General features: G+C 47.5%; 1 protein-coding gene across 2 annotated transcripts in view; it reads right to left on the bottom strand.

Annotated features, from left to right (window-relative positions):
- FASN (fatty acid synthase) overlaps window positions 1-24,343 on the bottom strand; it is a 127,349-nt gene that overhangs the window by 86,960 nt on the left and 16,046 nt on the right. For both annotated transcript variants that reach the window (XM_068263018.1, XM_068263017.1), the window contains exon 2: window positions 3,156-3,289. In XM_068263018.1, coding sequence (XP_068119119.1) covers window positions 3,156-3,282 — 127 coding nt within the window. In that variant the 5' untranslated portion in view covers window positions 3,283-3,289. The remainder of the gene's footprint in view (window positions 1-3,155; window positions 3,290-24,343) is intronic.

The following is a 24,343-nucleotide window of genomic DNA, read 5'->3' as shown; positions in this document are numbered from 1 at the left end:
TGGGGATGGGGGGATACTACCGGGGATGTCACATGGGGGTACCAGTAGACCACCAGGGATGTCACATGGGCAGTAACTGGCAGGTCAGCAGCTGTTTGCAGAGAGGCAAATTGTATTAGAAGTCTTATTGGGTGGAAGAGACCAAGTAAGAGGGGGATCCCTGTACCCCTTAACAGCCCTGCTAGTAGATAAGCAGCTACCAGATATTGAATTGTGGCATGTCTTGAAAGGAGCTACGGTATGTTGAGGATTTTATCTTGTTGCTGTAACTTGGATGACTAGGGATAGAACAATGTCAATCTCTTATCTCCTTTACCCTCCTTGGCGGTAACCTTGAGCCTGAGAGTGGTGATCCAGAGCCTGGCTCGGGGTGACTGCCGAGTGGTGTATGCAGAGCCTGCAGCGCTGCGGCAGTTAGAACTCACAGCCCCCCCCCCCCCCCCCCCCATCCGGATCCAGTCATTGGCAGCCAATCTTCTTCCGGTCCTCGGAGGCTCATGATCCCTTGGGTGAAATCCTGTTTGTCACATGACGACAGTCCGCGATACCATAGGGGTATAGCGCCACATGAAGGAGGAGAGGAGGACAAATTGCAGCGCTGGTTCCCGGGGAAGTGAGTGCAATATGATTTTTTGGTGCAAATTGCACCACTTTTAGACCCTAAAATCTGGAAATAATCATACCGCCAGGGAGGTTAAACCGAACCAAAGGTGAGAGAGATAAGGAGGCTGCCATATTTATTTACTGTCAAACAATGCACATTGCCTGGTTCTCCCATTGATCCTGTGTCTCAAATATTTTTAGTCATAGACCCTTAACAAGCATGCAGATCAAATGCTCTGACTGGATTAGCAACATCCTAGTTTCAGGGTTGTGACTCTGTATAGGAGCGCAAAGAAGAAAAAGAAAAAAAAGAAAAAGAAAAATTGCAAAGTAATCACACCTACTATGCGAATTTCCCCACAATTTGTCAGTTTAAAAAAATTTTGGCTAACAGGATTAACAGTAAACTTATTTCTTCTTGACAATTTGTAAACAATAAGCAATTTTATTAACCCTCCTGGCGGTATAAAAAATTCCGCCAGGAGGCAGCGCAGCAGTTTTTTTTCTTTTTTTTAAAATCATGTAGCGAGCCCAGGGCTCGCTACATGATAGCCGCTGCTCAGCGGCATCCCCCCGCCCGCTTCGATCACCTTCGGCGATCTCCGATCAGGAAATCCCGTTCAAAGAACGGGATTTCCTGGAGGGCTTCCCCTGTCGCCATGGCGGGATGACGTCACAGATGTCAGCGACGTCGTGACGTCATTGGGAGTCCCGATCCACCCCTCGGCACTGCCTGGCACTGATTGGCCAGGCAGCGCACGGGGTCTGGGGGGGGGGGCGTGATAGCAACGGATAGCGGCGATTGAGCGCGGGGCAGCGGCGATTGGTGTGCTGACACAGCTAGCAAAGTGCTAGCTGCGTCCAGCAAAAAAAAAAAATTAAGTAAATCGGCCCAGTAGGGCCTGAGAAAACCTCCTGTGCGGCTTTCTCGGGGTTACCGCCAGGAAGGTTAACTACGTTATTTTCAGTACAATATTATTTTATAGATTATTTAGTCAGTGTTGGCCCATTGTAAAATCTTTCTTCACCCTGATTTAAGGGGCCCTTACACTGGTCGATTTCAGCCATCGATCGATCCTATGGAATTCAATCGATCAGAAATCGATTCTATCAAATCAATTGATTTGCGGCCGATTGCGATAGATTTGATCTGACTGGATGGAAAATCGAGGTCAATCTGCTGCTTGCACCAGATCGATGGTCCATAGAGTTGCATTGGATCTAATGGTCCAAAAATGCATTTAGATTGATTTCCAATAGATTTCATTCTGAAAATCTAGCCTTGAAGTTGTTAATCCAGGTGTTTAACTACTAGCCAACTGCGTCATGCCGATGGGTGTGGCCGCGTGGGCAGCCCCAGGACCGCCTAACGCTGATCAGCGTAAAATCCTGGGGTTCTGTTTTGCAGGGGATCTTCAGCTTGGTGGGCGGAACAGAGCTCCGCATTCAGGGAGACTGTTAGACGGCGAAACCGCCGTCTAATTACCCGTACAGAGCTGCGATCTACAGCAGCGCTGTACTGGGTCGGCTGTCTCCTCCTGAGGCACAGAGGTGATCGGCTGTCATAGGCTGAAGCCTATGACAGCTGATCACGGGGATTGGCTGGCGGGGGGAGGGAAGGGTTTACAATAATACAAAAAAAAACAAAACACTTTTTTATTTAAAAAAAACCCACAAAAACAAACATCTGGGGGCGATCAGACCCCACCAACAGAGAGCTCTGTTGGTGTGGAGAAAAGGGGGGGGGGAATCACTTGTGTGCTGTGTCGTGTGGCCCTGCACCTTCGCCCTAAAGCTGCAGTGGCCGATTTAATTAAAAATGGCCTGGCCTTAGGAGGGGGGGGGGGGGGGGGGGTTAACACTGCGGTCCTCAAGTGGTTAATTTTATACAAAAACTGGGCTATAGTAACAACCTACTATAGTATACAAAGACATTACATAATCTGATGGCTTGTGGTCGGATTTAAAAACATCCTATGTCTGTATGAGCTACAGTCCTCGACTGCCATTAGCAAGCATGTCGGAATTTCCTGTCCAATTGCCATTGTACTATTTACAGAACTCTGTGGCACTGGTAGAATCTTTACCCATATCATATTGCCTTCCTGTTATACCTGTCCGAAGAAGTGTGGAATAAAACTGGGGGACAAATCAGTGGCACTATCTGGTTCAAATTCTCTAATAATAAAAACAGTCTGCAATTACCACAAGAACACTGATGCTCATTTTCAGGGTCCTCAACCAATTAGGACCTGACAGAGAACAGTGCATGCTGCATACAGTGGGCCAATGTTGGTCCTCAGTTAGATGCCCGCTCTCAAGCTGAACGGTTTCGTCTCCGGGCTTTGTCAGGGTGTTGCTATTGTACCCCTCTTCCCTCTATGGAGATGATCATCGCTCACCAGCTGACAGTTGCTGGATCATGCTTTGTACAAACAGCAGCCTTTGCTGCATTGACCCAAAACAGTTTAATCGATACACAGAGCAAAAGGGATCCATGTTGATATTTCATGAGCAAATTAAATTAGATGAAATGAAAAAGTGTCACTTACCCGGCTTCCACCTCCTGTCATCCTCTGTGACCATGTCCACTCCACCAATCAGGTTCTCCCAGAACTCCTGCAGATTGTCTGATTCCGGCAACCTCCCGGACATTCCCGCTATCACTATGTCCTCCATGGTGAATCTGCGGACAATGAGAGGAAATCACGTCAGCTTCTGACCTCTACAGACAACGATTTGTAAGATCCGTACAACGCAGCAGAGTCTGCATTCAGCTGGGTTACTGGTACTTTCAGAATATCTCAGGTTCCTTCTTCAGGCAGGCAGGAAATAAATATATCAGCCTCCATATCCCTCTCACTTCAGCTGTGCTTTAAGGGGAACCAAACACCACTTTTGTTTCCTGGTTTCTAATAACTATCAGAGCTGCCATGTTCCCCCCTCCCCTTCTAAGCTTCCCATTATTTATTCAGATGAAGGTGTGAAGATATGATCTGTGACTTCTGTAAACTCTTTGAAGCACAGTATCACATCTCTCCACCCCTCCCCCGCTGTTAAAAGGTTTTGTTTGCTCTATGCTAATGTGTGCGATAAAATAATTATAGCAGTACTTATTGGTCGAAAACTTCCGGGCAGAGCTCGGAAGTAGGCTAATAAAACCCTCAGCTAAACTTTTAAATGTAAAAAGAAGTGGTCAAATGTACGGTTTCTTTTTATTAACGAGCCACATTGTTGGCATGCATGTTTAACATGCTATTGGCTAACTGCCAACATTTTTTCTATGCTTTCTCATCCAGTCCCTCCTAGAGTTTTACCCAGGAATAACCATCTCTAAACAGGGGTAGGGGGGCCTTCAACACTATTTATCATCAGCTCCTTCACCAGGAGTTAAAGTTGGAATAGCGTCAAAGCTAATTGTGGGCTTTTGTTTATAAACACAATCTGTTGAAATGAACATTACCGAACTGTCAATCCCAAGATTACAAATACTTTGAAAGCACACCTGAAATCAGAGGGATACGGAGGTTGACGCATTGATTTCCTTTTAAACAACGCACATTGCCTGGCTGTCCTGTTGATCCTTTGCCTCTACAGCTTTTAGCCATAGCCCCTGAACAATGCAGGTCAGGTGCTATGACCGAAGTCCGGCTGGATTAGCCACATGGTTGTTCTAGGTGTGTGATTCAGACACTACTGCAGAATGCCAGGCAACTGGTTTTGTTTAAAAGCAAATTAATATGGGAGCCTCCATATCCTTCTGCCTCTTGGTGGACAATACACAACTGACTGCATAAAAAGCTTCCATTACAATCTGTGTTTCTGTGGTCAGCAGCTTCTTTAAGCCTGGTACATACTTACTGTAAATTAAAATTGGCCAATCACTGACCAATTTTACCACCTCTATGTAGTATGAGGGTATACCTACACAATCTGCTCAGAGTATTCTATGTCTGTTGACCCTCATATTACACAGCGGTGGTAAAATTGGTCAGTGATTGGCCAATCATAATTGAAAGTGTGTACCAGGCTTTAGACTTAGGCTGGTTTCTCAGTGGGACGTTACAGGCGCACGTTAGAGCAGCCTGTAACGCACCCCACCTCAGAGTAATGAAAAATCAATGGGCTGTTCACAGTGCCCGCGTTGCGTTACACAGTAACACTTCACGTCAAGACAACGTACTGCATGCAGTACTTTATACGCGGCTAAGCCGCGTTAGACTGCTTGCACATGCTCAGTAATGTTGTGGAGGAGGGGAGAACGGCCGGGCACATGGCTAATTAATATTCACTGCACGGTGTGACGTGCAGTGTTTACTTTCTGCAGCGGCCGCACTGTGCGGCGATTGGCCGGCGGGACCACATGATGCCGCATGCGTCCAATAGTACGCATCACGGCATCACGGACGCCAGAGTGAGCTGCACAACGTGGCTCACTCTGACGTCCACATCGAAGAGCACCAGGCGTTGTGTTAGGGGCACGTTATGCGACCATAACGTCCCCTAAAACGCAACGTCTTGGTGTGAAAGTAGCTTTAAAGAGGAACTGTAGTACAAATAATTAATAAAATTGCTTATTTTTTACAATATTCATTTATAGATTATTTAGTAAGTGTTTGCCCATTGCAAAGTATTTCCTCTCACCGATTTACATTCTGAAATGTATCACTGGTGGTGAAATCTTTAGTTCTGCCAGGTGATCTGTACAGAATGTTTATTACTGAGAGCTCTATGCACAGAGGGAGATATTGATTGTTTGGCAGTTTGAATCTCCATTTAAATTAAATATCCCGCCGTAGGAGGCTTCGGAAGTGATTGGGCTGCCAAAGACGGACAGCTCTGTACTGCACACAAGTGAGTGGGAAAGAGGGGGGGGGGGGGGCGTTTGCATGTGTGCTGTATGGATCAGCCTGTCTTCAGGAGCCTGAGCGCTCCCGAAGACATCTGAAGACTCCCGCAGCGGGAGAGTTAAACGGAGGAGACTGCGAGGGAACGAGGAGAGGAGCGGGAAGGCTCTATAGGACCTGAGCCTTCCCTCTACTTAGATGAATATCTGGGCTTGGTTTTTTTTGTTTGTTTTTTTCGCTTCAGACTCCCTTTAACCTCCTTGGCGGTAATCCCGAGCTGAGCTCGGGGTATGCCGCCGGAGGTCGCCGCTCAGGCCCTGCTGGGCCGATTTTCGTTCTGAAAAAAGCAGCACACGCAGCCGGCACTTTGCCAGCCGCGTGTGCTGCCCGATCGCCACCGCTCCGCGGCGATCCGCGGCGATCCGCCGCGTGCAGCGGCGAAAGAGGGTCCCCCCAGCCGCCCGAGCCCAGCGCAGCCGGAACAAACAGTTCCGGCCGGCGCTAGGGGCTGGATCGGGCGGCTCTAACGTCAAGACGTCGACTGACGTCCATGACGTCACTCCGCTCGTCGCCATGGCGACGAGGAAAGCGAAACAAGATAGGCCGCTCATTGCGGCCTATCTTGTTACTTTCGATTGCCGGAGGCGATCGAAAGTACGCTTCCGGAGCGCCCTCTAGTGGGCTTTCATGCAGCCAACTTTCAGTTGGCTGCATGAAATATTTTTTTTTTAATTTAAAAAAAAACCACATTGCAGCCTCCCTGGCAAAATAAATAAACCGCCAGGGAGGTTAAGCAAACCAGTTGCCTGGCTATCCTGCTGGTCCATTTGGCTGCAGTAGTGTCTGAATCACACCAGAAACAAGCATGCAGCTAATCTTATCAGATTTGTCAGAAATGTGAGAAACACCTGATGTGTTGTATTCTTGCTCAGGGTCTATGGCTAAAAGTATTAGAGGCAGAGGATCAGCAGTGTAGCCAGGTAACTTTGTACAGCGCCACGGAATATGTTGGCGCTTTATAAATCAATAATAATAACTGTTATTGAAAGGAAATAAATATGGCATCCTCCATATACCTCTCGCTTCAGTTGTCCTTTAAGAATGTGAATGGCTGTATGCATTATTAATACGACAGCGTGTATACAAGAAATAGACCCACAGCAAGGTATATTATTATCTTTGAAATCCCCTGAAGAAAAGTCTTGTCTGCAAATAGAACTGTCTTGAGAATTTTGAGTCAAACAGAGACCTAAATCCACTCTAGAAACAAGCCTATTGAGGCACCTAGCAATGTGTGCAGTGCTGTTACCTGATAAAAGGAGGACATCAGACTGGTTCACTTTACTATAGACATCTATGCTGAATGAGTGACAGTACAGCCATCACTAGAGATATACAGGCGCGGCCATCTTGCTCTCATATAACACGTGATCTGTACTCTTTCTCCAGGCCAGCAATTTGGACAGTATTATCACCAGCAAACAAGGAAGCAGGTATTTTAAGAAGAAAGCCAAGATGGTGGCCTCCACATCTCTGTAATGGCCAGTGAGTGCCAAGTCCATGATACCCAGGGCCGGATTTCTGGAAAGGTCACAAAGGCACGGGCCTTGGGCGGGTGCAGCCCAATGGGGCACCTGAACATGAAAGAGTGGTGTCAACGTATGAAAAAGGAGGCTGAAAATGAGGAGCAACACCTGAAGAAGGGCAACTGAGGACCAGGGGGGCTCTTCATGAAAGAGAGGAGATACAATACACAAATAACACATATGGAAGAGGGGGCTGCGTGTGGAATGGGAGGGGCACTACTGCACAGAAAAGGGGAGCTGCAACTTACTTTGCCTAGGGCAGTGGCTCCCAAACTTTTTGAAGTTGTGACAACGCCAAACGCTCAAATCTGCGTGACATCACCCGACCCCCCCATTTTGAATGATCAGACGGCACTGACAATATGCACTGTTCATTTTAGCCGTGGTGCCCCCGCCCGAAAACAAGCCCTCAGTATAAGTAGTTAGTTAACCAAGTATCTGTGCCCCAAGTAAAGGAAGTCAGATGAAAGTACCCTCAATGTAGGTAGCCTAGCATAGGTGCCCCCAATATAGAAAGTCAGGTGCAGGTGCCCTCAGTATAGGTATGCAGGTGCCTGCAGTATCGCTATGTAGGGTTCCATCAGTATAGGTAGCCAAGCATAGGCATCTCCAGTTTAGGTAGTCAGGTGTAAGTATCCAAGCATAGGTGCCCAGTGCCCCTCCAAGTAGCCTGAGCAGGGGGCAGCCGGAGCTTACTCACCCAGCTCCGTGGATTCCAGCGATGGGGTCTCTTCAGCGCCCCGCTCTGTCTCCCTCTCTGCCTCCGCTCCATGTATAATTAGAGCACAGTTACAACAAAATGGCCACCGATATCTGCATTTGTGAACATCGGCAGCCATTTTTGGGTAGCCCTGCTCTAATTACACAGAGCGGAGGCAGTGTGCGGGAGGGAGATAGAGCGGGGCAGCGACACATGAGTGTAGTGTGTGTAAGTGCTACAGGACTGTCTGACAGAATGTGGGATGCCCCGCCTCTCCTACAGACTTCTGTTGTGTGGCATAATTCCCTCCACTAACTACTGTATGGGTGTGGCCAGGCAGATCAAGGAGGGTTAAATTCACACACACTGATCAGGTGAAGATGTAATGTGTTCTACTGACCTCTCTGTTCAGTGGCTATGGAAGGAGTAGTAGTGATGCTCAGAGACCATGACTTAAAGGACACCTGAAGTGAGAGGTATATGGAGGCTGCCATATTTATTTCCTTCTAAATGATGCAAATTGTCTGGTTGTCCTGCTGACTCTCTGCCTCTATTACTTTTAGCCATAGACCCTAAACAAGCATGCAGCAGATCAGATGTTTAACTGAAGTTTGACTGGATTTGCCACATGCTTGTTACAGGTGTGTGATTCAGATCCAGAGGCTACTGATGCATGAAAGATTATCAGGATGCCAGGCAAATTGTATTGTTTGAAAGGAAATATATATGACAGCCTCCATCTCCCTCCCAGTTCAGGCCTCCTTAAACCCCCAACTCCCATGTGTAATTCTTACATGATACAGACTGCCAAGCAGAGTGTAAGCAGAGGAAGATGATTGGCTTCACAGTGATTACCACTATTCAGGTGAGCACTATCACTACAGCACCAGTGATGAGCTGATGCAACAAATGAAGGAGGGTCTCATCTGGTTCAGGGTTTTTTTTTAAGCACTGGCGATTTTAGAAATCGCCCTAAGGGCCCTTTTCCACTAGCGGCGTTTGCGATGCTGAATCGCAAAATCGCAAACCGCTAGTGATTTTGAAATCGCTACGGTTTGCTTTTTAACATAGGAATCGCGGTAGGTAATTTCCACTACCGCGATTCGTTTTTGACTCAAACGCGAACGCACCGCGGAGTGATCTTTGCCGCGATTTTGCTATGCAGTGCATTGCACAGCAAAATCGTGAACGCAATCGCCGGGAAGTTTCCTGCACTTGCGATTCAGCAATCGCTAGCGTTTAGCGCGAACGCTAGCGATTGCTAGTGGAAAAGGGCCCTCAAGGCGCTTGTGTAATGATTTCCTATGAGAGTGTTCACATGTGAGCATTTTGATTTCTGTGGCATCGCAAACACGCTACATGTACCATTTTCTGAGCACTTTGGCTATAATGGAAGGTATAGGGAAATCGCAAAGTGCTTGAAAAAAGAGCTTTGTATAGTGATTTCCCGAGCGCTTTTATGAATAAATACATTGCACTTATTCATTTCCTGGCTACAAGAGTTCATTTCCTGACTGACGTCAGGAAGTGAAAGTCTTAATCGCTCAGCAAAAGTGCTTAGAAAATCGCTTTTCTAAATACAAAGCGCAGGGCAAAGCTCTTTGTGGCTGGAAAGTGTAATGGTTAAGGGCTCTGCCTCTGACACAGGAGACCTGGGTTGGAATCTCGTCTCTGTCTGTTCAGTAAGCCAGCACCTATTCAGCAGGAGACCTTAGGCAAGTCTCCCTAACACTGCTACTGCCTATATAGAGCGCGTCCTAGTGGCTGCAGCTCTGGCGCTTTGAGTCCGCCAGGAGAAAAGCGCTATATAAGTGTTTGTCTTTGTCTTTTAAAATAATCCTCAAATCGCTCAGAGCTTGCGATAGTGCTGGCGATTTTTACAATGTGAACAAGGCCTAAATCCTCGAAATCCCATAAAGGTTTTTTGCTCCATCCAGGCAAAGTAAAGCAACCCTCACCGGTTTTCCCAGCCTTCCCCTCCGTGACTCGAATAAATAACACGTGGATGTGTATATTGGGAGAGCAGCACCTTCAGTGATGGGGGACATTTTGTGGCTCCACACACACGAGGAACCATCTTAGCACGTGTGTAGAGAACAGAGAGGGGGAGAGAGAGTGAGGGAGGGAGAAGAGAGGCGTCTCAGTGCCGCCACAGGCCGCCATGTGATACTGAAGGAGGATTCAGCTGAGGATTAATCTCGGCCTAGAAAGCCGTTCTGTCGTGTAATTTCATTCAGACGAAGCCTCTCACTGGATTGGCTATCACTATGAACACGTAGAGGTGACAGCTACATCTTTCACCACACACCAGGGATTTAAAGGGAACCAAACAATGCATATTGCCGGGCCGTCCTGTTTATACTCTGCCTTTAATACTTTTAGCCATAGACCCTGAACAAGCATGCAGATCAGATGCTCTGACTGAAGTCTGAGGGCCCGGTTTCCACTGCTGCGGAAATCGGGCTGAATCTGCAGCGTTTTCCCGCAAACAAATCGTGCGGCGAAACTCTGCCATAGGGGATAATGTTGCCACAAGCGGTTCGGACAACATTGCAACATTTATTTATTTTTTGTGGGAGGCAGCAAATCCCATAGCCGTGCATGGCATAGCTTCCGGAATTCGTCTGCGTGCCTGCAGACCAGGAAGTGCCGCCGTGCGTTTTGCAGCTGCACGCAGCTGCTAGTTGAAACAAGACCTGACTGGATTAGCTGCATGCTTGTTTCTGGTGTGATGCAGACACTACTGCAGCCAAAAAGATCAGCAGGACTGCCAGGCAACTGGTAATGCTTAAAGTGGAACTGAACTCTGCACAGGACAGAAGGAAAACCTAGAGAAATGCACCCTGTATGTATTTAGAGAGTTTAGCCTGTGCAATTCCTCCTCATTTGTGTATCATCACAATTTGTAATTTGATCTCTCCCCTGTGTCACCTGACTGCCACGGCAGATGAGCTCATTTGAAATCACAGGATGTTAACAATATGTCTGCTTCCATGAAAGCAGGAAGTAGACACACTGCAGAATTATTAAAGGATTTGCATTAGCTGTAACATGGAAATGTTTTTCTTTAAAGGTTATTATGCTGTTGCGTATCGTTTAGAGCAGATTGGAAATTCTGAGTTCAGATCCGCTTTAAAAGGAAATAAATATGGAAGCCTCAGTTTAGGTTCCCTTTAAGACAGTTCTACTTTATAAATATGGCTGGATTCACACCCTCAAATTCATGGAAGAACAGATTTAAAAATAATAAACTGAAAATTGCCACAAAGCCCCTAAGAACTCCCGTGCATCCAATTACATAAATAGTCACATAATTAGTGAAATGAAGCACACCTGTGAAATCTAAGTGTCACATGAACTATCAATATAATCACACCTTTTCAGAAAGGCCCCAGAGCAGGGGTCTCAAACTCGCGGCCCGCGGGCCATTTGCGGCCCGCGATACAATATTTTGTGGCCCCAAGGCCCCAGAGCTTGTAGGGGCCCCCAGTGGCTACAAGAGGAAAAAAAAATTTTTCAAATCGGCCTTATAGTTTTTGAGAAAATCGATTTTAAAGTTGCAAAGGAAAAAAATACACATTTAAAAACCCGCCGACTTTAATGGTTAATAGCAAATCCACCTTAAATGCTAGAAACCCTAAATTTGCAGGATATGTTAAGGAGATCATTAGGAATAAGAGGAAAAAACAATTTTTCAAAAAGACCTTATAGTTTTTGAGAAAATCGATTTTAAAGTTTCGAAGGAAAATAGTATACTTTTAAATGCGGTAAATGTCACTTTTAGTAGCAAGCCTAACGGTAGTGTAATTTTACATGTATCAAAAGAAAGAGCAATACATTTCCTGACAGAGTTTCCAGGGGGTCCATACGCAGCCGCAGCGCTTTGGCCAGGTATCGCTATACAGCCGTAATATGGCTGTATGAAGATTCCTGGCATTTTTTCCTATTTTCCCAATTTTTTTTTTTATGTTTAGAGTGGGCGGGCAGAGGCGGCGATCCGCCGCGATTGACGTCAGGAGGGGCAGAGCTGAAGCTGAAAGCTCTGCCCCTTCCAGGAAATGCCGGCGGATTGCCCCCGGGGCAATTTGGGGGCTCTGCAGCCCTCGTTTTGCGGCGGGGACACGTGAACTCCCTTATGCGGCCCAGCCTCATCCTGACTTTGCCTCCTGCGGCCCCCGGGTAAATTGAGTTTGAGACCCCTGCCCCAGAGGCTTCAAAACCACTAAGCAAGAGGCCTCATACCATGAAGACCAAGGAGCTCTCCAAACACCACTAAGCAAGAGGTATCCCACCGTGAAGACCAAGGAGCTCTCCAAACACCACTAAGCAAGAGGCATCACACCAAGAAGACCAAGGAGCTCTCCAAACACCACTAAGCAAGAGGCATCACACCGTGAAGACCAAGGAGCTCTCCAAACACCACTAAGCAAGAGGCATCACACCGTGAAGACCAAGGAGCTCTCCAAACACCACTAAGCAAGAGGCATCACACCAAGAAGACCAAGGAGCTCTCCAAACAAACCAGGGACAAAGCTGTTGTGAAGTACAGGTCAGGGTTTGGTTATAAAAAAAATATTCAGAACTTTGAATATATTCTGGAGCCCCATCAAATTCATCATCTTCAAATCGAAAGAACATGGTGTCACAACAATCCTGCCAAGAGAGGGCCGTCCAATAACAAAACTCATAGATTGGCAAGGAGGCATTAATCAGAGAGACCAAAGATATCCCTGCAGGAGTTGCAGAGTTCCACACCAGAGGCTGGAGTATCTGTCCGTAGAACCACAATAAGCCATATAGCCCATAAAGCTGGACTTTATGGAAGATTGGCCATTACTTAGCATTAAAAATAAGAAGGCATGTTTTGCATTTGCCAAAAGGTACATGGGAGACTCTTCAGATCTATGGAGGAAGGTGCTCTGGTCAGATGAGACTCAAGTTTAACTTTTTGTCCACCAAGGAAAATGCTATGTCTGGCACAAACCCAACACATCCCATCACCCCAAGAACACCATCGCCACAGTGAAACATGGTGGTGGTGGCAGCATCATGCTGTGGGGATGTTTTTCAGCAGCAGGGACTAGGAAACTGGTTTGAGTCAAGGAAAAGATGGATGGTACTTAACAGGGATATTCTTGAGCAAAACCTGTATGATGCCAGAAACCCACTAGGAGCAATTGCTAATTGCTAGTGATTTGAAAAAGCTCTTGCAAATGCAATGCTATGGTGGATTTTTTTTATAAAATTACATTGCTCAAATGGGATCACACCCATAGCATTACATTAGCAAGAGCTTTTCAAATCGCAAATCGCTCAGGAAATCGCTCCTAGTGGGTTTCTGGACTCAGACTGCGACAGAGGTTCACCTTCCAGCAGGACCATGACCCGAAGCATACTGCTAAAGTAACATTTGAGTGGTTTAAGGAGAAATATTTAAATGTGTTGGAATGGCCTAGTCAAAGTCCAGACCTCAATCCAATAGAGAATCTGTGGTTAGACTTGAAGATTGCTGCAATGAAATGGTGCAAACTCTCAAATGATCCATTTTAATTCCAGGTTGTGCGGCAAGAAAACATGAAAAACGCCAAGGGGAGGTGAATACTTTTGCAAGGCGCTGTAGGTTACCTCACATGAGGCAATACGTCTGACAATGTGTGTCAGTGATGTCCGGCATCGAGGTACCAAGTCCCCGAGTCCTTTCACTGCTCAAACAAAAAGCCCTGCAATAATAATGTTATCTCAAGTCTTGTCAGTTCCGATAAGCTTGTAATCACTTACACTGATAGCGGTAATTGCAGCACTGAGCAGTAGTAAGTCACTAGGCCATAAATAATATTCAAGCCAGCCAACACTTTGTACCTGAATTAGCAAAGGTAAAATGTATTTATTTACAGTATTTTTTTTTCTGGATCCCATAGAGCAGGGGTGCCCAGTACTACCTTAACCGCGATCTGCCAGTAGATCATACAGGACTGCTGGGTAGATCACAGTCAGACACTCAAAGTACCTAAGCCACAGAGATTGACGTGCTCCCTCACTGTCATTGGCTGGTGCTGCACTATCAGCGTGAGAGCACAATGTCAGTCTCCGTGGCCCCTCCCAGCAGTTCACAGGCAGTGAATGAGGGCTGCAAGTGTGTCTCTGTGGCTCCTCCCCTACATCAGTTGTCTTTGGCTTGGGAGTGTTGCAGGCAGCCAGAAGCAACCGCTCCCCCCTCTCAATCCTCACCCCCAACTACCCTCCTTCCCTTAAAGAGAAACTCGGACCAAGAATTGAACTTTATCTCAATCAGTAGCTGATACCCCCTTTTACATGAGAAATCTATTCCTTTTTTTACAAACAGACCATCAGGGGGGCGCTGTGTGGCTGATATTGTGGTAAAACCCCTCCCACAAGAAACAAGAATACTCGGGGACCCAGGTGAAGGAGGGAGGGGGTCCTGCTGAGCTTAAGCTGGAGGGGGAGTGCACATGGGGACCCAGGTGAGGGAGGGGGTTCTGCTGAGCTTAAGCTGGAGGGGGAGTGCACATGGGGGACCCAGGTGATCCCCGCTGCTGTGCCCAATACCCCCTTCCTGCCCGCTACCCCCTTATGTTGGCTAGTTTATACATAATTATTGTAAAATTAAGCACTTTATTACATTATTTTCACTGGAGTTCCTCTTTAAACTAAGACATCCCCCAAAAGTAAGCCCTAGCAAGAATTTTGAGCATGCTCGAAATATAAGTCCTACCCTGAAAGTAAACTAGCAGCAGTAAGGGGAAAAGGTATGGCAACTTTGTACTGGAGCCCAGAAACACAAGTTGCTATACTTCTTCCCGATAGGCTGAAGTTCGGGGTTACAGCGGCATGGAGCTGGGGTATGAAGAGGATGCAGGGGGATATCGGAGGACGTAGGGGTCAGCAGAGGACATAGGAGGATACAGGAGTTTAGGGTATAGAGGAGGACATGGGGACAGAGGGGGGCACCAGGAGGACACTAAAAGGTACAAGGGGGACACTGGGGCACACAAGAGGTGGCTCCAGCAGAGGAAGAGGTGGCACAGTGGGGAAGGCAGGACGACACACCGCACAAGCACTTGTGTGTTTATAGAAATTCTAGTGGCCCTAAGCTTGTTACCATAACGGGCTCTAGGCCACCCTCACAACCCCCCCTCCCCTTCCGCCCATCACCTTGCATGTGAGCACCACCCGCACGTGCACCACGCCCGCCTTCCTAGTCCCGTCCTCCTCCTGCTCTAAAGTCATCCACATGCCGCGCATGCTCAGTATGCAAAAGCACGGAAACAGAGACATGCAGGAGGACGATGCAGGACATAGGGGGTTTATCATATAGGATAAGACATCCCCTGAAAATAAGCCCTAGCACATCTTTTGGTGCAAAAATTAATAGACGACACTTATTCTCGGGGAGATGCGGTACTTTCTGTACCTTGGAGCAATGACTTTTCCCTGTGCCCCTGTCTCTTGCATGGAACCAATCAATGTATCTGGGGGCCAGGACACGGTCCTGTATCTATCAGCAGCAGCAATGGCAGATCAACACTGCAGCAGTGACTGAATGGGACCAGAAAGTCAGCCAGGCTGCCAGGCAATGGCTCTAATCAGCTCCACTGCTGCCTCTACACAGGCTGGGGCAGACACCTGGAGCAGGGAGTTTTCATTGAAGAAGATGTGACAGCAGGTAGGCTGTAACACTTTGAGTCAGCTCTGTGTGCAGTAATTATAACTTGTAATTGTATAACAGTAATTGTAACAACAGTACTGTAGCGTTTGACACCTGTGCACTAGACTATAAACCATGTGGCATATAAGGTTGATGCATAATACAGGGAGTGCCCAAGATACAAAACCCACCAATCCAGTCACATTTTGTTGCACACACCCTTTCCTGCACTCCCCAGGGCCCGGTGTGTAAATGCAGAGTATAGTGCAGCAGAAGCTGTGCTCTCACTTCTCCACCAGAGCAGCTTCTGCTGCCCTATACTCCGCATTTACACACTGAGCTGGGAAAGTGCAGGAGGGGGACGGGGACAGAAGGAGAGGAGACCCAAATGGGGACAGAAGGAGGCACAGTGGGACTGAGAGATGTGCAGGGGATCAGAGGTAGCTCTAGGCGACAGAACATGGCACAAGGGAACAGAAGGAGCCACAGGGTGACAGAAGAAGACATAAGGGCCAGAAGCTGGTTATCCAACACCTGCGGGAGTCAGGGCTTTGTTTAGAGGGGTGGGCTTAATCCAGGGGCATAGTTTCCCCCTACCCATGGACTACTGGCACTATAAGCAATCACCTGGAATGCATTTGGCTAAAAAAGGCCCTGCGGGCATGCTCCCTATTGTGTTCCTATAAGTGCACGGCCATACCTGTACATGTGTGAGTATGGCCGTACTCGTCTGTTCAGAAGGACCCTGTGATGCTGGGGATTGGTGAGGGCAGGGCCGGCACAAGCTCACATGCTGTATTTCAGGGCTGCCCAATAGGTCGATCGTGATCTACCGGTAGATCGCAACCGCCTTCTAGGTAGATCGCGGCCCCAAGGCCGTGTCTCATTAAATGGCATGGCGGGGGCAGCACCGGGCACGTTACTAGCACGCACGTCGCACGCTGCCCGCCGCCCCTTAGCCCGCCAGAGGTCATGTTACAAGCACGCTGCCCGCCGGCCCTTAGCTCGCCAGAGCACTCCGGGACCCTCAGCCGCCGGAATGAGGTAGCTATCTACTACCTCTTATACTGCAGGCACATGTACCTAGCTAAACTATACTGAAGGCACATATACCTGGCTTACCTATACTGCAGGAACATATACCTGCCTAACCTATACTGCACATATACCTGGCTAACCTATACTGAAAGCACATATACCTGGTTAACCTATACTGAAGGCACATATACCCGGGCTAACCTATACTGAAGGCACATATACCCGGGCCAACCTATACTGAAGGCACATATACCTGGCTAACCTATACTGAAGGCACATATACCCGGGCCAACCTATACTGAAGGCACATATACCTGGCTAACCTATACTGCAGGCACATGTACCTAGCTAATCTATACTGAGGCACATATACCCGGGCTAACCTATACTGAAGGCACATATACCTGGCTAACCTATACTGAAGGCACATATACCTGGGCTAACCTATACTGAAGGCACATATACCTGGCTAACCTATACTGAAGGCACATATACTTGGCTAACCTATACTGAAGGCACATATACCTGGGCTAACCTATACTGAAGGCACATATACCTGGCTAACCTATACTGAAGGCACATATACCTGGCTAACCTATACTGAAGGCATATATACCTAGCTATCCTATACTGAAGGCATATATACCTAGCTAACCTATACTGAAGGCACATATACCCGGGCCAACCTATACTGAGGCACATATATCCGGGCTAACCTGCACTGAAGGCACATATACCTAGCTAACCTATACTGAAGGCACATATACCCGGGCTAATCTATACTGAAGGCACATATACCTGGCTAACCTATACTGAAAGCACATATACCTGGGCTAACCTATACTGAAGGCACATATACCTGGCTAACCTATACTGAAGGCACATATACCTGGCTAACCTATGCTGAAGGCACATATACCTGGCTAACCTATACTGAAGGCACATATACCTGGGCTAACCTATACTGAAGGCACATATACCTGGCTAACCTATACTGAAGGCACATATACCTGGCTAACCTATGCTGAAGGTACATATACCTGGCTAACCTATGCTGAAGGCACATATACCTGGCTAACCTATACTGCAGGCACACATACCTGGTTAACCTATACTGAAGGCACACATACCTGGCTAACCTATACTGAAGGCACATATACCTGGCTAACCTATACTGCAGGCACATGTACCTAGCTAATCTATACTGAGGCACATATACCCGGGCTAACCTATACTGAAGGCACATATACCTGGCTAACCTATACTGAAGGCACATATACCTGGGCTAACCTATACTGAAGGCACATATACCTGGGCTAACCTATACTGAAGGCACATATACCTGGCTAACCTATACTGAAGGCACATATACTTGGCTAACCTATACTGAAGGCACATATACCTGGGCTAACCTATACTGAAGGCACATATACCTGGCTAACCTATACTGAAGGCACATATACCTGGCTAACCTATACTGAAGGCATATATACCTAGCTAACCTATACTGAAGGCATATATACCTAGCTAACCTATACTGAAGGCACATATACCCGGGCCAACCTATACTGAGGCACATATATCCGGGCTAACCTACACTGAAGGCACATATACCTAGCTAACCTATACTGAAGGCACATATACCCGGGCTAACCTATACTGAAGGCACATATACCTGGCTAACCTATACTGAAAGCACATATACCTGGGCTAACCTATACTGAAGGCACATATACCTGGCTAACCTATACTGAAGGCACATATACCTGGCTAACCTATGCTGAAGGCACATATACCTGGCTAACCTATACTGAAAGCACATATACCTGGGCTAACCTATACTGAAGGCACATATACCTGGCTAACCTATACTGAAGGCACACATACCTGGCTAACCTATGCTGAAGGTACATATACCTGGCTAACCTATACTGCAGGCACACATACCTGGTTAACCTATACTGAAGGCACACATACCTGGCTAACCTATACTGAAGGCACATATACCTGGCTAACCTATACTGAGGGCACATATACCTAGCTAACCTATACTGCAGGCACATATACCTGGCTAACCTATACTGAAGGCCCATATACCTGGCTAACCTACACTGAAGGCACAAATACCCGGGCTAACCTATACTGAAGGCACATATACCTGGCTAACCTATACTGAAGGCACATATACCTGGCTAACCTGTACTGCAGGAACATATACCTGGCTAACCTATACTGAAGGCACATATACCTGGCTAACCTGTACTGCAGGCACACATACCTGGCTAACTTATACTGAAGGCACATATACCCGGGCCAACCTATACTGAAGGCACATATACCTGGCTAACCTATACTGAAGGCACATATACCTGGCTAACCTATACTGAAGGCACATATACCCGGGCCAACCTATACTGAAGGCACATATACCTGGCTAACCTATACTGAAGGCACATATACCCGGGCTAACCTATACTGAAGGCACATATACCTGGCTAACCTATACTGAAGGCACATATACCTGGCTAACCTATACTGCAGGCACATATACCTGGCTAACTTATACTGAAGGCACATATACCTGGCTAACCTATACTGAAGGCACATGTACCTGGCTAACCTATACTGCAGGCACATAAACCTGGCTAACCTATACTGCAGGCACATATACCTGGCTAACTTATACTGAAGGCACATATACCTGGCTAAAATATACTGCAGGTACATGTACCTAGCTAATCTATACTGAGGCACATATACCTGGCTAACCTATACTTAAGGCACATATACCTGGCTAACCTATACTGAAGGCACATATACCTGGCTAACCTACACTGAAGGCACATATACCTGGCTAACCTATACTGAAGGCACATATACCTGGCTAACCTACACTGAAGGCACATATACCTGGCTAACCTATACTGAAGGCACATATACCTGGCTAACCTATACTGAAGGCACATATACCTGGCTAACTTATATTAAAGGCACATATACCTAGCTAACCTATACGGAGGCGAGGGGGGGGGGGGGGGCGGGGGAGGGAAGACTAAGCTTAGCATTTGAAATGTTGGTAGATCTTCTGGCCTCGGCGATTTTTTAAAGTAGCTCCCGAGCCGAAAAAGTTTGGGCAACCCCTGCTGTAGTTCCATCCTTCATTGCACGCACGTGTAATATGTAACTTTGCTGCACAGTGTGGTGTTGGAGGGGAGGGAAGTGTCGGACTAAGTCGCTGAGGGGCCATGCTGGGATTTGATCCGACGGCGGCTAAGGCAGCCCATTAAGAAACTTTGTGAACACTTCTTTATCTAGTTTTTATCTAGTTCCACCACAGATGTGTATTTCTTAGACACACAAGTTTCACAGACTAACTGCTCGTCAGCGAGAGTTGAGATGTGTGCACGCAATATTCCCACAGGGATCAGGACTCCTTTAGGTGACCGTTCAGGGCATGAGTGCTGTACAGATGCGTTGTTAGGCAGATGCCAAGCGACGTGTTCTGTTGCTATAGAAAAGGGACAGTGACGCCGTGCACGATGGATCGGCTTTCAGCAGGCAGAGTAGGGAAGTGAACAATGTGCTCAGCCGAGGTGATCCGTCTCTTTGGATCTTTCAGTAATGTATCGGGTTGGCTGTACACATGCCCGATTCTCAGCAGAGGCAGCCCAGGCCAGCCGCCTTGGTTGCCTTTGCAGAGAAACTGTCACTTACAATCATCAATTTTTAACCCTTACAGTGAGGAGGAACAAAAAAAAAAAAAAAAAACAAGGAACACAGACTTGGTCAAAAAGCCTCATACATACAACCACAGGGAACTCAGCCTAAGCAAACATTTGAGGCCCTCTTGGCTGAGAATGTAGCATGTGTACAGCAGAGATGGAGTAAGAGGAAATGGGGCCCTAGGCAAGGTAGTACCTTTGGTTCTCCCCTTATGGTCTTTTTATTAATCTGAGATGGGAGAGGGGTCAGAGAAAGTGGTAGTTGGGCCCCCTGACACCCATTAGGCCCCAGGCATCTGCCCAGGTTGCCTTATGGATTATTCTGCTCTGGTTAACAGAGCCCCCCTCTGCCCTTGACATCATATAAAGATCTAGGCTGCAGTTCCACAAATGCTTCCACCAACCAGACTCCAACATTCACCCTGGTAAGACGGCATAAAAAAACATGCAAACGGGTCCCATTGGCTCTCACTTTCACAATGCTCCATTTACAGCCCATCAGCACCCTTCTGTCCTGCCTACCGGTATCACCCAGCATCTCTTGTACGCTAAATGCACCAGGTTCTGACTCCAAAACAGCTCCGCCCACAGGAGAAAATGAAAGAGTTGATTGGACAGGGCTTCAGCACATCTGAAATAATAGGAGGGGCAGATTTTTTTTTTTTACAACTAAGTAATTCTGGGGCAGTTCACCCAACCAAAAAAAAAAGAAAAAAAAAAGGAAAATTGGAACAAAACGGGCACAAAAGACAGGCAGAGGCCCAGTTAAAGTGGACTTGAGCTCTTGCACAGGACAGAAGGAAAACAGAGAGAAATGCAGCCTGTATGTATTTAGAGAGTTTAGCCTGTAATTCTTCCTCTTCTGTGACTATTCGCAACTGTAATTTGATCCCTCAGCTGTGTCAGCTGGCTTCCTTGGCAGAGCAGCTAATTTACAAACACAGGATGTAAACTTTATGTTTGTTTCCATGAAAGCAGGAAGTAGACACATTAAAATTATTACAGCTGATACAAATCCTGCAATAAATCTGCAAAGAAATGTTTTTCTTAGGACACCGAGCACATCAAAAATAAAAAAACACTTACCTGGGGCTTCCTCCAGCCCCTGCCTGCTGTTCTGTGCCCTCGCCGCAGCTCCGCTCACCGCGCGTGGTCGTGGGTCTCCTCCGGTGCAGGGTTCCTACTGCGCCTGCGCGAGCGGCTCTCAGAGTCGCGCTGATGTCATCTGGACTGTACAGCGCAGTTACAGAACTACTGCGTCTGCGCTGTACAGTCCAGATGACGTGAGCGCGACCAGTGAACCGCACGTTGGAGCGCAGAGGGAGCCGACCTGGCAAGGTTGGCTCCTCCACCGGAGGAGACCGGGAGCCACCGGAGCTGCGGCGAGGGCACAGGACGGATGCCAGGGGTTGGAAGAAGCCTCAGATAAGTGGATTTTTTATTTTTAAATTACTCGGACCTTCCCTTTAAAGGTTATTATGCTGTTTGGTCTCTTTTAGAGCAGACAGGAAGTTCTGAGTTCAGGTCCGCTTCAAGTTCCCATCTAACCAGTTTATTCAAATTTTAGGATAATTACCAGCTAATCAAGTTTTTACGTTTTTTGGTAGCCCAGCTGGGTGAATTTCCCATAATTTCTGCTCCCAGGGGCAACACAGGAAGTGGGAAAATCTCTCCAGCAGTGATGTAAGAAGTCAACAAAAACCTGGCAGAGGTTTTAAAACGTCTCCACACTAGAGATGGTCAATGAGATACAGGGGCGTAACAATAGACCCTGCAAAGGAAGAAGGCCCAGAAGCCATGGGGGGGGGGGGGGGGGTGTTGATCACCCCTATATCATGGGAGATCTCTGGTTATCTTTAAACAGGGATTAAAACTGTGGGGTTATTTAAAAAAAAAGTAATTTTAGGAGTAGGAGGACAGATGCAATGTTTCATCTCATCAGTTTATTTTCAGCTCAGGTTTGCATTAAAGATCGAATATATCGGGGACATTCAGATCTCTGCTGAAATCTTGTCTGATATCTATTGGCTCAAGGAGGGAGGCCAGGTAAATGATCAGCATCAGGAAGATATCGACTGTTGAACAGATCTAACTATAAAGTGTGTGCCTAGTTTAAAGTGAACCCGAGGTGAACCTTGGGTCAAAACACACATACCCACCTAAGAAGAGTGGGGCCTCTGAAACCTGTGTGTAGAACCCCGGATCCTTCTCACCCCTGCTGCCTCTCGCTGGGACCCTCTGGAAGCCCCGGATTGTACTCCACTTGCCTGAGTGCAGCCATAATGCACCCATGCAAACACAGCCATGCCAGAGCAGTAGCATGGAGTTGCTCGTGCACAAAAGCCTCTGTCTTACTGTGGGGTGCAGCTGGCCATGCTCGTGCATGAAAACTCATAAGGTTTATTTAGGGGCTCAGCGGGCGGCACCAGTGGTCCGGAAGACAGAGTGGGAAACCTCCACAGGATCCTGAGGCTTCCTTCTTAGGTAAGTATCCGCTTTTTGACCGGAGGTTGGCCTCAGGTAAAGGTTATCTCTGCCTCTAAGCTCCCTCAAAAGGACTGCGTTTACACTAGATGGGTAGCATAGTAGCAGCATAATCAGCAGCCAACGTTTATGGCTGTTGATCACTATAATCGCCGGCGGATCATAGTGATCCCTGTTACTGATGCGGCAGTTGGGGGGGGGGAGAAGAGGATCCACTCGCCTTCCTGCCGTTCCCCCGGTGATCGGTGCTCTCCTCCACTCTGGCTGGCATCTTCTCTAGCTCTGACATCAGTGCCGGGTCCCAGCTTGATGACGTCATCAAGCCGCGACCCGGAACTGAGCGGCAGTACGAGCGGGGATAAGGGCGAGAGCGGAGGGGTCCACAGCAGCTCATCGCTGGAGCCAGGGAGGTGAGTAAAGGCTGCTGTATACAGGGGGGACACCCAGCCACACAGGGGACACAACAACCCAGCAAGCCCCAGCAGGGATCTGGCTGCCTGAAACTCCCCCCGGAGGCAAATTCGCCTGGTCCTTGAGAGGGGTTAGACAGCCAGTCCCCAAATGGTTAAAGGAAATAAATATGGCAGCCTCCATATCACTCTCACTTCACTTGTCCTTTATATACAACACAATGGCTGCCTAATGTCGAAAACTGGCAATGTGAAAAAAGCTTCTTTAAGTCAATTTTCACTCACTCCATAACATACAATGCTTTCCACAGCAACAATGCTGTTTTCAGGTAAAAAAAAATATGCTTATCATACGCAAGGGAGCACCAGTATACAAGGGTTCATAGCAATAACTGGTAGAACTAGGAGAACATTTTTTATCTCCTACATCTGGGAGTTCACTTTACACTGCATTCCAAATTATTATGCAAATTGTATTTAACGTCAATGGGAATCACTGGATAAAAAAAATATATATATATATATATATGAAACATATACTTACTTAAAGGGACACTTAAGTCAAACAAAAAAAAAATGAGTTTTACTCACCTAGGGCTTCCAATAGCCCCCTGCAGCTGTCCGGTGCCCTCGCCGTCTCCCTCCGATCCTCCTGGCCCCGCCGGCAGCCACTTCCTGTTTCGGTGACAGGAGCTGACAGGCTGGGGACGTGAGTGATTCTTCGCATTCCCAGACACATTAGCACCCTCTATGCTGCTATGTGGTATATGATATATGCTATAGCAGCATAGATGGCGCTACTGTGGCCAGGAACGCGAAGAATCACTCGCGTCCCCAGCCTGTCAGCTCCTGTCACCGAAACAGGAAGTGGCTGCCGGCGGGGCCAGGAGGATCGGAGGGAGACTGCGAGGGCACCGGACAGCTGCAGGGGGCTATTGGAAGCCCCAGATGAGTAAAACTCATTTTTTTTGTTTGACTTAAGTGTCCCTTTAAGGAGAGGGAAGGCTCTGGGTCCTATTGCAGTGTTCCCCAACCCTGTCCTCAAGGCCCACCAACAGTGCATGTTTTGTGGAAATCCACAGAGGTTTTTAATCAGCCATGGTGAGACACTAATTACGCCACCTGTGTATGTTTGTTGTTTTCTGCAAAACATGTACTGTTGGTGGGCCTTGAGGATAGGGTTGGGGAACTCTGTAAATATAGAGCCTTCCCTCTCCTCTCCCGATCCCCTCCGTTAAGTGCTGGCTCCCCGGTTTGAATTCCCCGTCGCAGGGGACTTCAGAAGTC

The sequence above is a fragment of the Hyperolius riggenbachi genome, chromosome 12 (genome assembly GCF_040937935.1).
Source record: "Hyperolius riggenbachi isolate aHypRig1 chromosome 12, aHypRig1.pri, whole genome shotgun sequence".
In the NCBI taxonomy this organism is placed as follows: Eukaryota; Metazoa; Chordata; class Amphibia; order Anura; family Hyperoliidae; genus Hyperolius; species Hyperolius riggenbachi.
This window is presented reverse-complemented; position numbering and strand designations above follow the sequence as displayed.